At 29.1% G+C, this 14405-nt stretch overlaps 1 protein-coding gene across 1 annotated transcript in view; it reads left to right on the top strand.

The window, feature by feature from the left end:
* Positions 1–14405, top strand: part of LOC142328326 (uncharacterized) — a 29759-nt gene continuing 15354 nt past the window's right edge. Inside the window, exons 1-2 of the mRNA XM_075372033.1 lie at positions 1–77; positions 11013–11334. Of these exons, the coding sequence (XP_075228148.1) occupies positions 1–77; positions 11013–11334 (399 nt within the window). The remainder of the gene's footprint in view (positions 78–11012; positions 11335–14405) is intronic.

The raw sequence follows: 14405 nt of genomic DNA on the forward strand, positions 1-14405 counted from the left end.
ATGAATTCAAAAAATGTCACCCATTTTTTACGGAAGAAACAAAAACAAGCAGTAAAAAAACATCAAGTAAATGGAAGGTATAAAGACTTTTCTTGTTTTTCCTTTTTTCCATTACTCTTTTCATGTCTATTTCTATAAAATTTCTTGTCATTTTCTTATATATCCTTCATCCTTATACTTCTTTCTTAATCATATCTCTACAGTAAACATATTCATGAGATTCTGATCATTTTCCTCGTTTATTATCTTTTTCCCCGCTCTAATTTGTTTAAGCAGTATGTGAAAATAAGGGGAAGAGCATTGCAACATTATAGAAATGGATACATTAATCTAGTATTACTTTTCGTTATCTGTACTACTCTTTTTTATGACTTTTATGTATGTTTTTTGAGGTACAAGAGGAACCAGTTAGAGTAGCTTTCTCGGGGAGTAACGATGTTCACTATAAATTTAGTCTTTATGGTGAGTACAGTAGAGTCAATTGTAGAATTGAATATCACCTGTATTTCGGTGAACTTGATGTTCTGAAATGTAACAGCTTATTTGAGTCAATGAAAAAGCAATGGCAAATTCCCACCCTTTTGTTACTCTATATTTTCCCTAGAAACTCAATATGTAATTTTTATTCTTAAAGATAGCTATGATATTTTTGGAAGCTACGTCTCATTTCAGATCTCTTACAACCGTTAGAAATTTTTTTATCATTGTTTATATTCACGTATAATAAAAAGTACATAATTAATGATTGACTTCAATGATTATTTATGTGTTTTTATAATTATGTGGTTTCTTTTTTATTTGTTATTTGTCGTTCAAATGAAATATATTTAACATTTCTGCCTTTTACTCTGCGAAACTTTCAGTTTCTATCCGATCTTCGGTATCTTTTTTAAAATTCTATTTGTATTTTTCCCTGGTAATTTTTCACAGATCTATTTTTCACGAATTCTTTATCAATAATTGTCAATTCTTTTTATTATGTTCAATTCCTAAGTTATTTAAAATGTCATAGTTCCCAAATTCTCATCGCCGAGTTCGAGAGTAACATCATTAACGTTTGGTATGAGTATAAATAAGTAAAACTTTTAATTTTTCCATAATTTACAATTCAGATTTCTAAACCAATAAAATGAAAAGAAGTGCAGAAAGTAATGATAAATAGAGTAATTATTATTAATAAGAAAATAAATAAAAATTATATAAAATATTCAACTCTTCATTATCTAATAATTAACTATATTAAAAAAAGAAAGTGTTTCAGGTGCATACTCCAAACAATTTATACAGATTCTTATAAGTTTATGCGGAATCAAACTTTTTCAGCAGTGCTTGGAAACTTCGTTTTATATGAAAATACTCTCGGCTAACGACGATCGATGAGCATAACAATTCAAAAATACTCTTTAAAAATAAACCTAATATATTTAAATATTTTTCATTAGCAAAATGAAACGTATTTATAATAATATTAAACAAATAATTATTTTTAAAGAAAACTGTAACCGACATCAAAACCATGTAATATGATACACATATATAGAATTATAAGATTCCCACTGTCCGTACCGATGCTTTATCACATCATCTCTCCATAAAAAAACGATGGTGCGTGGATTTGTTTGTTGTATGTGCTCACATTTTTATTTTAGCTGCTATTGGCGCAGAGCGGATCAATGGTGGTACGCCGGACGGCTGCGCGTAGCACACAACGATTCTTTCGTTCGAACGATTTATAATTTTTGATACGATCGATTTATCTAAAATTATATTTATGTTTTGCGAATAGAAAAGGGAAACATTGGGATTAAAACTGTGTTAAAAAATCACAATTCAAAAAACAGTTAAAAATGTTCAGAATTTTGAAGCTGTCGTTGTGAAAGTTTTTGTTGTTAGTACGCTAAATTCATGAACATTATTTAGTTACAATTGACAAAAACATTTAACAAAAGAAACCCATACATGCAACATTTTCGCGGGGCCTAATATCAGGATTTCCACTGTCCCTCCACTACCCGCTGAACGGCGAAATGTTTTTTTTTTTCAATTTTCAGAGCGATATTTTTTTGTCTAAAAAATGTTTTCAACATCATGATACCACCGCAAAAAGCAGTTGCATCGATTGCAACAAGATTTATTACAATCGGATAAACAGAAAGAAGGTTATGCGCGAACAAACATAAAAAGAACAGGTCGAATATATAAGACTTTTTTGAAGTCAGTTAAAAATAAGTTAAATTAAGGTACATTTTCCTAGTTAAAATTAAGCCGGTTACAGTTGCACAAGATCGCAATATATTGAATTTCACCGATTTAACTAATCTGATAATTTCTGCTGGACAATCAAATTAAAATAAAAGTTTATACACTTTAGCTGAATAGACGGAATACCTGTAGAATTACTGCGCAGTGCAGGTAAGGAAGCGATTGATAGATTATACAAACTGGTGTGTAATATTTATGAAAATGGGGAATTTCCATCAGACTTCAAAAAAAGTGTTATAGTTATGATACCAAAGAAAGCAGGGGCAGATAAATGTGAAGAATACAGAACAATTAGTTTAACTAGTCATGCATCAAAAATCTTAACTAGAATTTTATACAGAAGAATTGAGAGGAGAGTGGAAGAAGTGTTAGGAGAAGACCAATTTGGTATCAGGAAAAGTATAGGGACAAGGGAAGCAATTTTAGGCCTCAGATTAATAGTAGAAGGAAGATTAAAGAAAAACAAACCAACATACTTGGCATTTATAGACCAAGAAAAGGCTTTCGATAACGTAGACTGGAATAAAATGTTCAGCATTTTAAAAAAATTAGGGTTCAAATACAGAGATAGAAGAACAATTGCTAACATGTACAGGAACCAAACAGCAACAATAACAATTGAAGAACATAAGAAAGAAGCCCTAATAGGAAAGGGAGTCCGACAAGGATGTTCCCTATCTCCGTTACTTTTTAATCTTTACATGGAACTAGCAGTTAATGATGTTAAAGAACAATTTAGATTCGGAGTAACAGTACAAGGTGAAAAGATAAAGATGCTACGATTTGCTGATGATATAGTAATTCTAGCCGAGAGTAAAAAGGATTTAGAAGAAACAATGAACGGCATAGATGAAGTCCTACGCAAGAACTATCGCATGAAAATAAACAAGAACAAAACAAAAGTAATGAAATGTAGTAGAAATAACAAAGATGGACCGCTGAATGTGAAAATAGGAGGAGAAAAGATTATGGAGGTAGAAGAATTTTGTTATTTGGGAAGTAAAATTACTAAAGATGGACGAAGCAGGAGCGATATAAAATGCCGAATAGCACAAGCTAAACGAGCCTTCAGTAAGAAATATAATTTGTTTACATCAAAAATTAATTTAAATGTCAGGAAAAGATTTTTGAAAGTGTATGTTTGGAGTGTAGCTTTATATTGAAGTGAAACTTGGACAATCGGAGTATCTGAGAAGAAAAGATTAGAAGCTTTTGAAATGTGGTGCTATAGGAGAATGTTAAAAATCAGATGGGTGGATAAAGTGACAAATGAAGAGGTATTGCGGCAAATAGATGAAGAAAGAAGCATTTGGAAAAATATAGTTAAAAGAAGAGACAGACTTATAGGCCACATACTAAGGCATCCTGGAATAGTCGCTTTAATATTGGAAGGACAGGTAGAAGGGAAAAATTGTGTAGGCAGGCCACGTTTGGAGTATGTAAAACAAATTGTTGGGGATGTAGGATGTAGAGGGTATACTGAAATGAAACGACTAGCACTAGATAGGGAATCTTGGAGAGCTGCATCAAACCAGTCAAATGACTGAAGACAAAAAAAAAAAGCTGAATTCTGCAGCAGTAGATTACAACTATTAAGAACGCTACGTATCACTTAATACCGAGCGATAAGTTGTGAATGTATTTTAGATACCGGTTCAATATTTTTAATATTATAAAATAATTTTAAACGTTTAATAAAAATTTATTTTAAAAATACTATAGTAAAATAGTTTAATCTGATAAAAAATGTTGTGATATGTTGTTAAGAGATGTACAAAAATTCTATGTTTTTTAATCCAATTGACAACTTGAAAGGTTTTATTAATAAATTTATTTTATTTATTTTTGACAGGTTACACTTATAACTAGATTATTGATGAAATGTACTCGTAGTGTCATCAGATTATTATTTCCATCGACAACGTGTATAAGTAATCAAATAATCAATATAATTAATCGTAAAATTCCTCGATCGAGTTCAAATAATAAATTGACTTTTTCTTGGAAATTTCTTGGAGAAAATGTTTTATATATTACATCGTATTATATTATAATGTTAAACAGTATATTTTTACCACATATATTTATATTCTTCTGTAATCAACTTTGTTTCAGGTAAAATAAAAATTTAATAATAAAATAACTACAGTTAAAATTTATTTTTATTATAATTTAATTCTATATGTATTATAATTATAATAATATTAACATTTTTTAAAAGTATAAACGTTCAAAAATAAAAACATTTATACTTTTTAGGTATTAAAACGTTTTCTTACCAAAATTTCAAAATCTATCATTGATTGTAAAGCTACGAAATTTTGCCAAAAACTGTCGATTTTTCACGTGAAATATGAAGCAATGTTTATATTTACATCTAATTTGTAATATTTAACTCTACAACTTTCTAACTTTATTTAATTTAATTCACTCACATTAACATGAAATAAATAAATTTAACTGTATTCTTCTTTTCTTTTTAATAAAAAAATCATGGTCCGTGGTTTGTTGGCTTAATTTTAATTAATTATATTTTTGTTGCCATGGTGACAGAAATTAAAATTACTAATCATGTTTTATTTAATGAATACCGAGAAAATTCTTAACATGAGAATGCAAACGTGTCGAGGGTCCAAGGGGAAGAGCCCGATGCCCAGACGGCGAAGCTTGATTATTAGCTTGAACATTAGCCCTGATCCGGCTAATGTTAATAAAAAATGAATCGACGTATTACAATTTTAAACAAATTAAAAATTACGTATATGGAAATGATTGTATTATATGGCAATTAAAGAAAGAAATGTTTCTTAATCGTTTATTCTTTTCAGTATTTATTCTGTTAATATATATTTTTTTTAATTTATGATATTTTCATTTTTATGAATTTTTTATGTGTTACAGCCTCTTGCTTCTTTCTTTGTAATTGCATAATTGAAACAAAAAGTATAAATCCTATTGACTTTACATTCAAACATTTTCAGTGGCTAAAAACAAAATAAAAAAGTAATTTTTCTCTTAAGGAAACGAAATAATTAAAATATAAAACATGTTAACGTATTTTATACATCCGTAGAGATTACTCGTATGTAATTAAAAGCGATAATACAATAACAAAATTAATAATATAATTCAGATTGCTTGTTATTTTAAATAAAATAATTTAAATTTACTTTGTTAAAAACATCATCCCAGTAAAATTATTCCATATATAAATAAAAAATAGGGTTTCTAAATGATTAATATTATACACTTTATATACATATTATGTATATATTCGGAGTAACAGTACAAGGTGAAAAGATAAAGATGCTACGATTTGCTGATGATATAGTAATTCTAGCCGAGAGTAAAAAGGATTTAGAAGAAACAATGAACGGCATAGATGAAGTCCTACGCAAGAACTATCGCATGAAAATAAACAAGAACAAAACAAAAGTAATGAAATGTAGTAGAAATAACAAAGATGGACCGCTGAATGTGAAAATAGGAGGAGAAAAGATTATGGAGGTAGAAGAATTTTGTTATTTGGGAAGTAAAATTACTAAAGATGGACGAAGCAGGAGCGATATAAAATGCCGAATAGCACAAGATAAACGACCCTTCAGTAAGAAATATAATTTGTTTACATCAAAAATTAATTTAAATGTCAGGAAAAGATTTTTGAAAGTGTATGTTTGGAGTGTCGCTTTATATGGAAGTGAAACTTGGACGATCGGAGTATCTGAGAAGAAAAGCTTAGAAGCTTTTGAAATGTGGTGCTATAGGAGAATGTTAAAAATCAGATGGGTGGATAAAGTGACAAATGAAGAGGTATTGCGGCAAATAGATGAAGAAAGAAGCATTTGGAAAAATATAGTTAAAAGAAGAGACAGACTTATAGGCCACATACTAAGGCATCCTGGAATAGTCGCTTTAATATTGGAAGGACAGGTAGAAGGGAAAAATTGTGTAGGCAGGCCACGTTTGGAGTATGTAAAACAAATTGTTGGGGATGTAGGATGTAGAGGGTATACTGAAATGAAACGACTAGCACTAGATAGGGAATCTTGGAGAGCTGCATCAAACCAGTCAAATGACTGAAGACAAAAAAAAAAAAAATACATATTATATATTATTTAGCTAAACGTTATATTACTAAATAATAATATTTCAAAATGCATTTTGACTGTACTCCGTTAACCTCTATCCCATTTATTTTATGCGAATTTCTGGCAGAAAATTGCACTAGTCTTTCCGGAAAAATATTTTTTAAATTCTTAGATTGTTAGTTTATCTACATGAAAAAAAAAATTAATAAAAGATGTGCAAAAAGCCTAATTTAATTTTTTAATATTAAAAAAATTATAATTTTTTAATATTAAAAAAAATTATAATTTTTTAATATTAAAAAAAATTATAATTTTAATGATTAAAAACAGATTAATGAAAAAAAATAAAAATAATTGATATATTGAATACTTACATTTAAACAATTATTTATGTCGTAAGCCAAAAAGCGACAATATCTTCCAGAATTGCTTGAAACGCATTGCGATCATCCGTTTTACTCAGCTATAAGTATTCGCATAAGTAACTGTCCAGAAATTCCCTAGTTATGCCTTATTAACGGGGCATTTTATTTTTGTCTACCCCGCCTTAGTCGTTCTATTTTTTGAGTATGCCCACCAAAAGTGAATCAATGAAGTATTGAGAATAATTCACAGTATTTTGCATGTAATTCCTGTTCAAATTACGTACACCATTGTATGCCGCTCACTGATCAGAAATTTTTATTGAACTCAGTACAATGTGCTCTACTATAATCGGTAATAACGATTATCTACTGCGAACATGAAACATTCCTGCGTTTCACGGCTTAGCCTTTCAAATACTGCTCCTGGGGATTCTATCAATGTTGTTCTTTCTCTTTAAGAATAGAGACTTGTCGATCTCTGCTGTCAGATCTAGGCCACCAGCTACACGATTTGATTTTGAAAGCTTCTCGCACACAATTCCGTAGATAATTCAAACTTAAAAAATGTAGCTGTGTTTTTAACGACATATAATTCTCGTTCACAGAAGGCCTCAGTCGTCATTTCGTTGCTCCATGATTAAAATAAATAGTAAAATATTATCAAGGCTAAGTTCAGAGTCATACTACCATGAATTGGCCCGCATTTGTACATCGATTCGGCACTGCCTTTAATTACACCACCACCGTTCTCGGTCATTTAAAATATTTAACGCCATATCGTGCCACTAATTATATAGTTTACTGTTTTAATAAAATACCGTAACGTTGAAAGAAACGAACAAAACGTTTTTATTCAAAACAATACAAATAATACAAACAAACAAATTCGCAGGAAGATTCTTAACGATGTCGAATTGTAATTACTACAAGGTGACAATAACAGTGCAACACTACTCGAATAATTACGATGTACTGATGTTATTTTAAAAATAAATAACAAAAAATTCAAATTACGGTACCCGCAGTACTATGATGTAATCAGACAAGTAAGAACAAGTTTGCTTAAGTCTAACGTAATAATCATACTTCCACCAACATCTTGGTGGGGGCTATCTTAAACTTAAACAGACGAGAATGAATATGAATTTGAGTTATAAATTTCGTTAATAGAGTTTTTTTATATGTTCGGCAATAAAATTAATGAAAATTGTGGGGTAATGAAGGTTCGATAGATTAGTGAAAGATAACGGAGGTCTACTCTCGATTGTAATTACTTTTCTTGAAATAATAATCATGCAATTGAATTAGATTTTATTGAAATTAGGTTTTTTTTTAACTGTGGTCAGTAAAATTTATTAAATTATTAAACGAAAATTTATTCCTTCCTCCATAGCGAATTAGTAGTTCAATCTTTTATCCGAAAGGTCCAAGGTTCAAATCGCGGTCATTTTTCAAACACTGCAAAACGTTCATTCTTGACACCATCCAGAAATTTCAAGGTTATTGCGAAACTGGAACGCATTGTTATGTATACTGTTAAGACCTCTCCTTTCCAAGTCATATCTCAACCATTCAGCTTGGAATCGGGCGTGCGTTAATGATACCATCACATATGAATTATTTGGTATCGGTATCCGGTTGAACTGTCAACCAGGCAACTGTTTCAGGCTTATAAGGCCTGAAATATATAACAATCACTCTATTTTATTCACAAGTAAAAAAAATATATTGAGGAAAATACAATTGTAGATTAAAAAAATAAATATTTCTTGTAAAAAATGTCTCATATGTTATTATGTTCTTTCATATCTTTTTCTAAAATATTATGTTAAATTTTACCAACCTCTTTTACATCATTACGGTTACAGCAGATTTCAGATGCCTAAAAAAATTATTGAAAAAAAAGATTGGAATATATTCAAATTGTAAAATATTCCTTTATGCAAATGGCTGGTATACCTGCTCAACTTCTGTGTTACATGACTTTATTATTCGCCAACTAAAATACAGAAAGTTTTAAACTTAGCAGTTCGAATATATTTCGGTTTTTTGTTTTATTAAGGCCGGGAATGGTAAGCGAGAAGTACCATAAACTGTTAACTTATACCTACAGTTAGATTACTTTTGAAAATGAATGGTTTCAATATTTTACTTTTCCTGTTATTAACTGAAGATTTGGAAGGGGTATTGGGAGTGTTGGATGACCCTTTAATTACATAATTTTGTCAGCAGGAGATCTTAACTTGAAACTGTACTTTTTTTTTAATAGAAAAATATAAGACATTTTTATATAAAAAATCTGATGTGGACAACACATGACTTCCTTGTACTCCTATAAAATTACATTTACACATTTAAAAAAAATGAAAAGTACATAAAAGTTTATTTCATTAAAAATTTCTGATATTTTTTTATATTGTTTTTTTTGTTGTTATTATTATTATTATTTAATTATTATTCATCGTAAATATTATTTTACAATGAGAGGTTAATAATTATTAATAAATCAATATATTTAAATTAAAAAAAAGGAGATGAAGTCTGATTCGAACCGATGTGTCTTCCCGTAAGATCCAAATATTTCATTAATAAAAATTTTATTTGGCTATAACTCTGGAACCAATGATAATAATTACTAGTTATCATATATCGTTGAAAAGCTCTAATGAGGGCTTATTACTGCATTTAAGAAAAAGTCCAAATACAATTTTTCTTTGGATTTGAGCTTTTTTGGAACTTTTGGTTCAGTGATTGCAATCAAAAGGGGAGGTGCACAGCTAGATGCTACAACAGTCCTAAATCCAAAATTTCAATATCCTACGGCTAATCTTTTTCAGTTACGCGAGATACATACATACATACATACGTACGTACAACATCACGCCGAGACTAGTCAAACTGGATTCAGGGATGGTCAAAATGGATAGTTCCATTGAAATCTGGAAACCGAAATTCTTCGCACAATACTTCCTTTACTTCGAACAAGGAAGTAAACTGGAATAGGAAAAAGAAATGTTTTAATCAAATTAATTCAGTAGTTATTTATTTTCAGGAAATTCTACCGTTACATGTGGTATACAAGTAAATTATTTAGACAACCACACAAAACAAAGCCCTGAAAGTTTAGAATTTATAAAAAAATATTCTTTAAAATTATGTTAATTATGATTTTTAATTGTTCAAATTTTACTTATTAATTTCTATAAATACACTCATAAAACCTTTAAATTAAATTCTTTACTTGAACATTGCTTCAAAGAGTAATTTACTTAAAGACGATTAAGTTATTTAACTAATGTCAAAGCGTTCAAACTTCACTTGTTCCTGATCCAGATTTTTTCCAAACCAAATATTGCTATTTTTAACCTATATTGTTATTTTAAACCAAATAACAGTTATTTTTCAAAAATTATAACAAGAACAAAACTGGAAGGAACCAGCTGAATAAAAAACTCGTAGTTAAGGTTCATACCTAGAACTATTATCCTTTTATTAAAGAGATTCTGAAAGTTTCTCTAGTTATAAAATGTAAAGACAACTGTTTCATTTCTAAAAAAAAATCCTTTATCGCTGGAGATGTATAAAATAATTGAATAGTGTGAAATCGATCATGAATCTTTAACCTCTTCTTCCCACATCCTCGCAAATTAAGAGTTTTAATCTGTAATATTTCTGAGATAACTAAAAAAGCTGGCAAATTATTGCATGACTTTTCCCGGGTATATATAAAGTTTTGAAAAAATATTTAAACCGAAGGGAGATAGATTAAAAGAACAAAAACATATATTTCAGTTTTATGAAGTGGAGGTTGATTTTTTGAAAAAGTTTTTTTGGATTATTTGTAAATAAATTTTAGGTTAATAAATTACTTTTAATAAAATTTTCTCTAAAATCCTTCTGAAGAAAATCGAAATTGTTTTTTTCGCTATATATCATCATTCCCTTAACGAATTTTGAAAAAACTTATAATATCATCAATGTCCAATACATGTAAATACTGAGCCAAATTTGAAGAAATTTTTTTCCAATCCTGAGATATGAAGATCAAAGTAATGCGACATAAATATATATGCGTACGCATATATGTATATATACATATTATGTTTTTTTTTTTTGTCTAGATGAACTAACTGGATCCTAAAACGAAAAGATTTCCAAAAACCCGATACCCAATTTTTGACATGATCACCATACTTCCTTCTTTAATATAGCTATTCTATCTATATTCGCCGGGAAAATAATAATAATATAATTTTTATTCATTTATAAAAAATTTATTCATGTTTTACTATTTCAGATTTAATCGATATACTTCTGCATGGAAATTCTCATTAAAATTTATTAAAGGTGAAAAAAATAAAAGATTATGGGAAAATCAGCTAGATACATATCGATTATTGTATAATCGATTATTGAAATGCTGCGATCTGTTAAACGAAACATTTAAATATCATTTACTGATATTATCATGCAATTATTTTGCAGTATTACTTTTATTACTACATCGTCCATTTTCATCAGAATACATTTTTGTTCGGATAAATGTTTTTCTTAGTATATTATATTGTTTGTATATTATTTATTCAATTAACGTTTGTTCTGATCATCTTACTTGTTCGGTAAGTAAAAATAGTTTTTACTCTTTTTTTCAATTAGAAATAATAACAAAATGTGTAAAAATTTCGGCTAGCATTATCATAATCTGCCCCTTCTAGTATTCTCACTCATTAATACTCATTGACGCGTTTGGGAGTACCTCCATTCTCAAAAGTACTTTTAGTACCGAGTCTTCCTGAGTTGAGATTGTAGAATAAATAAAATGTTGTAATCTCACTCCCTATCCCTACTGTTATGGCTTCTTCTGTTTTGTCCCTCCCCTTCTAACGGTTTTACCTTCCTTGAAACTAATCTTTGTGATTTTTTTATTTTAACAATTTAAAATTTTTAAACATTATATCGGATTGAGTGTTTATTTGTTCATTAATTATATATCCTATCCTTTTAATTTTATCTTGAATATTTCCATGATTCTGAAATATTTAAAGGGTTTTTTGCAGAAATCTAGGATCGTTAGAGCGGGAGGAACAAATCAGAAGAGGCCATAACAGTATGGATGGGGAAGTGGGAGGAACATAACATCGCTATTTATTCGTCGATCTCAACTCAGGATGACTTAGAACTAAAAGTAGTTTTGAGGGTGAAGGTACACTGAAATGCATCAACTACAGATGTTAGAATGACAATGCTAGGAATTGCAAAAAATAACACTCGAATAAAAAAAAAGTATACTACTACGATAGAACATAATATAATTTGTTATAATCTTTTAAATTTATGTATAATTTAACAACTTAATAATGTATCATGACTAGAGTTGGCTCTGCTTTAAGGGTTTTACTGCTTTTTTTTGTATCCGTCGGATACATCAGTTAGCAAAACGAAAAAACATCGGCTATTTAATGTGGCGAATTGTTCAAAAATTGTACAAATAGTAACAAACTATAATGCGTATTAACAGTCAATGTTTTTAGCCGGACCATTAATGTAATTGATATTTACAGTATTTTAAAATTACACTGCTCTACAAGATTTTCGAAAGAGAAACGTTAATATGAGTGTTTTATAATATAGTTTTTACGCTAAAACCGAAAATTTAATAAAAAATGCTCTAACTTGTGGCATTTCTTGAGTATATTAGTTCAAAGATCCGTATTTTGTCATTTTTGACACGTAATAAAAACAATCTGTTATCTTGTGCATTTCGTTATAAATATATCTGTTATGATTATTTCATACCAGGGAAATCAATAGTGAACCACATCTCATTTCACAAGTGGAATTTAACGATTTGGTTCGCGAATTGGATTTATCAAAACAGCAAGCAGAACTTCTGGGTTCGTGCTTAAAGGAATAGAATTTATTGATTAAGGCTAATAAAATTTCATATTTTAAAAACATAAATGAAGACTTGATGAAATATTTCAAATTGAAAAATTCTCCGTATTCCTGTTGTGATATAGAAGGTTTGATATCGGATCTGAATATTGCTTATAATTCTAATGAATGACGGTTATTAATTGATTCGTCAAAAATAAGCTTAACAGTAGTCCTACTGCATAATTCAAACAAGAATCCTTTTGTAGTAGTACACATGCTGTTCGAATAAGAGACATATGAAAGTACGTCATTAATTTCTAAAGCAGTCAGTTACGGTAACCCACCGGGTTGGTCTAGTGGTGAACTCGTCATTGTGCAAATCAGCTGACTTCGAACTCGAGAGTTCTAAGGTTCAAATCCTAGTAAAGGCAGTTACTTTTATACGGGTTTGAATACTAGAGCGTAGACACCGGTGTTCTTTGGTGACTTGGTTTCAAATGACCACACATCTCAGGAATGGTCGACCTGCGAATGTACAAAACTACATTTCATTTACATTCATCCTCTGAAGTAATAATATCTTACGGTGGTTCCAGAGGCTAAACAGAAAAAAAATAGAAAAAATCAATTACGGTGCTCACTTATGGCGTATCTGTGTAAAGTTATTGAAGTTATTGTAAAGTTATATTCTTCTCAGTATATAACTCTTTACCAAGCTGACCAAGGCTTTACAACTCGCAGACCAAGCTGTTTTTCTTATGTTTGTGAAAGTGTTGTGTATAAGTGAAGATTATGTGGTTAAAAAGTAGCCAAAAAGAAACACTTTCAGTCCTGAACAAATAATATTAACCTTCAGTATGTTTTTAAATTTTTGATTTTTTGAAAAAAACGTTTTTTGTATTATTTGTATATGCTTTGTACGTAATAAATTTATTTTAATAACGTTTTCTTTAAAATGCCTTTGAAGAAAATCGAAATTGGTTTTTCTCGATATTCCCTACCCTCTTAACGAATTAGAAAAAATGAATTTGATCATTATCCCGCATATGGAAACATCTGAGCAAATATGAAGAAAATCGGTTCAGTCAATCCTGAAATATAAAGCCAAAAGCAGTGTGACACACATACTACATGCTTACGTACATATGTTTTTTTTTCGGTCTAGATAAACTAGTTGTACCCTAATACGTAAAAATTTACACAAAAAAATCCGATATCCCATTTTTGACATGATTACCACAATTTTCCCCTTCAATATTGTTATTCTAGCTTTATATTAACCGAGAAAATAATATTATGATGTAACACTGATAGAAATATTATGTCTTTATTTAGTAAAATCTATTTAAATTATTATTAAATAAAATGGTTAAGCCATTTTTTTATTATTAATTGCTATACCTTAATACTTTTTTCTACTTTTTATTTTAGTTATTTTATAAGTACATAAGTAATAAAAATTTAATAACATGAAAAATTATCTATTTTCATGTTATCTAGTTAATATAAATATCTATTTTAAAATAAACTAGATAAATGTTAGAATGTAAAATTATTGGAATTTTAGTTTTTAAAAATTTTATAATTTTAGTTTATTAAATCGTTTTTTACGTAGTGTCTCAAATCACTCTTCAAAATTAATCGTCATCGACCTTTAGTTATTTTATTCATATTACACCTTTCCGTCTTCGAATCTCAATGAAGGTTGACATTTTTGAAAAGCTAAAATTTCATCTTTTATTTAATCGGATGGCAGTTTGTTGTTAACGGACGGCAAATGCATAAATAGTATAATTGTTTTATATAAGGTTTA

Source organism: Lycorma delicatula, chromosome 7 (assembly GCF_047948215.1).
Source record: "Lycorma delicatula isolate Av1 chromosome 7, ASM4794821v1, whole genome shotgun sequence".
In the NCBI taxonomy this organism is placed as follows: Eukaryota; Metazoa; Arthropoda; class Insecta; order Hemiptera; family Fulgoridae; genus Lycorma; species Lycorma delicatula.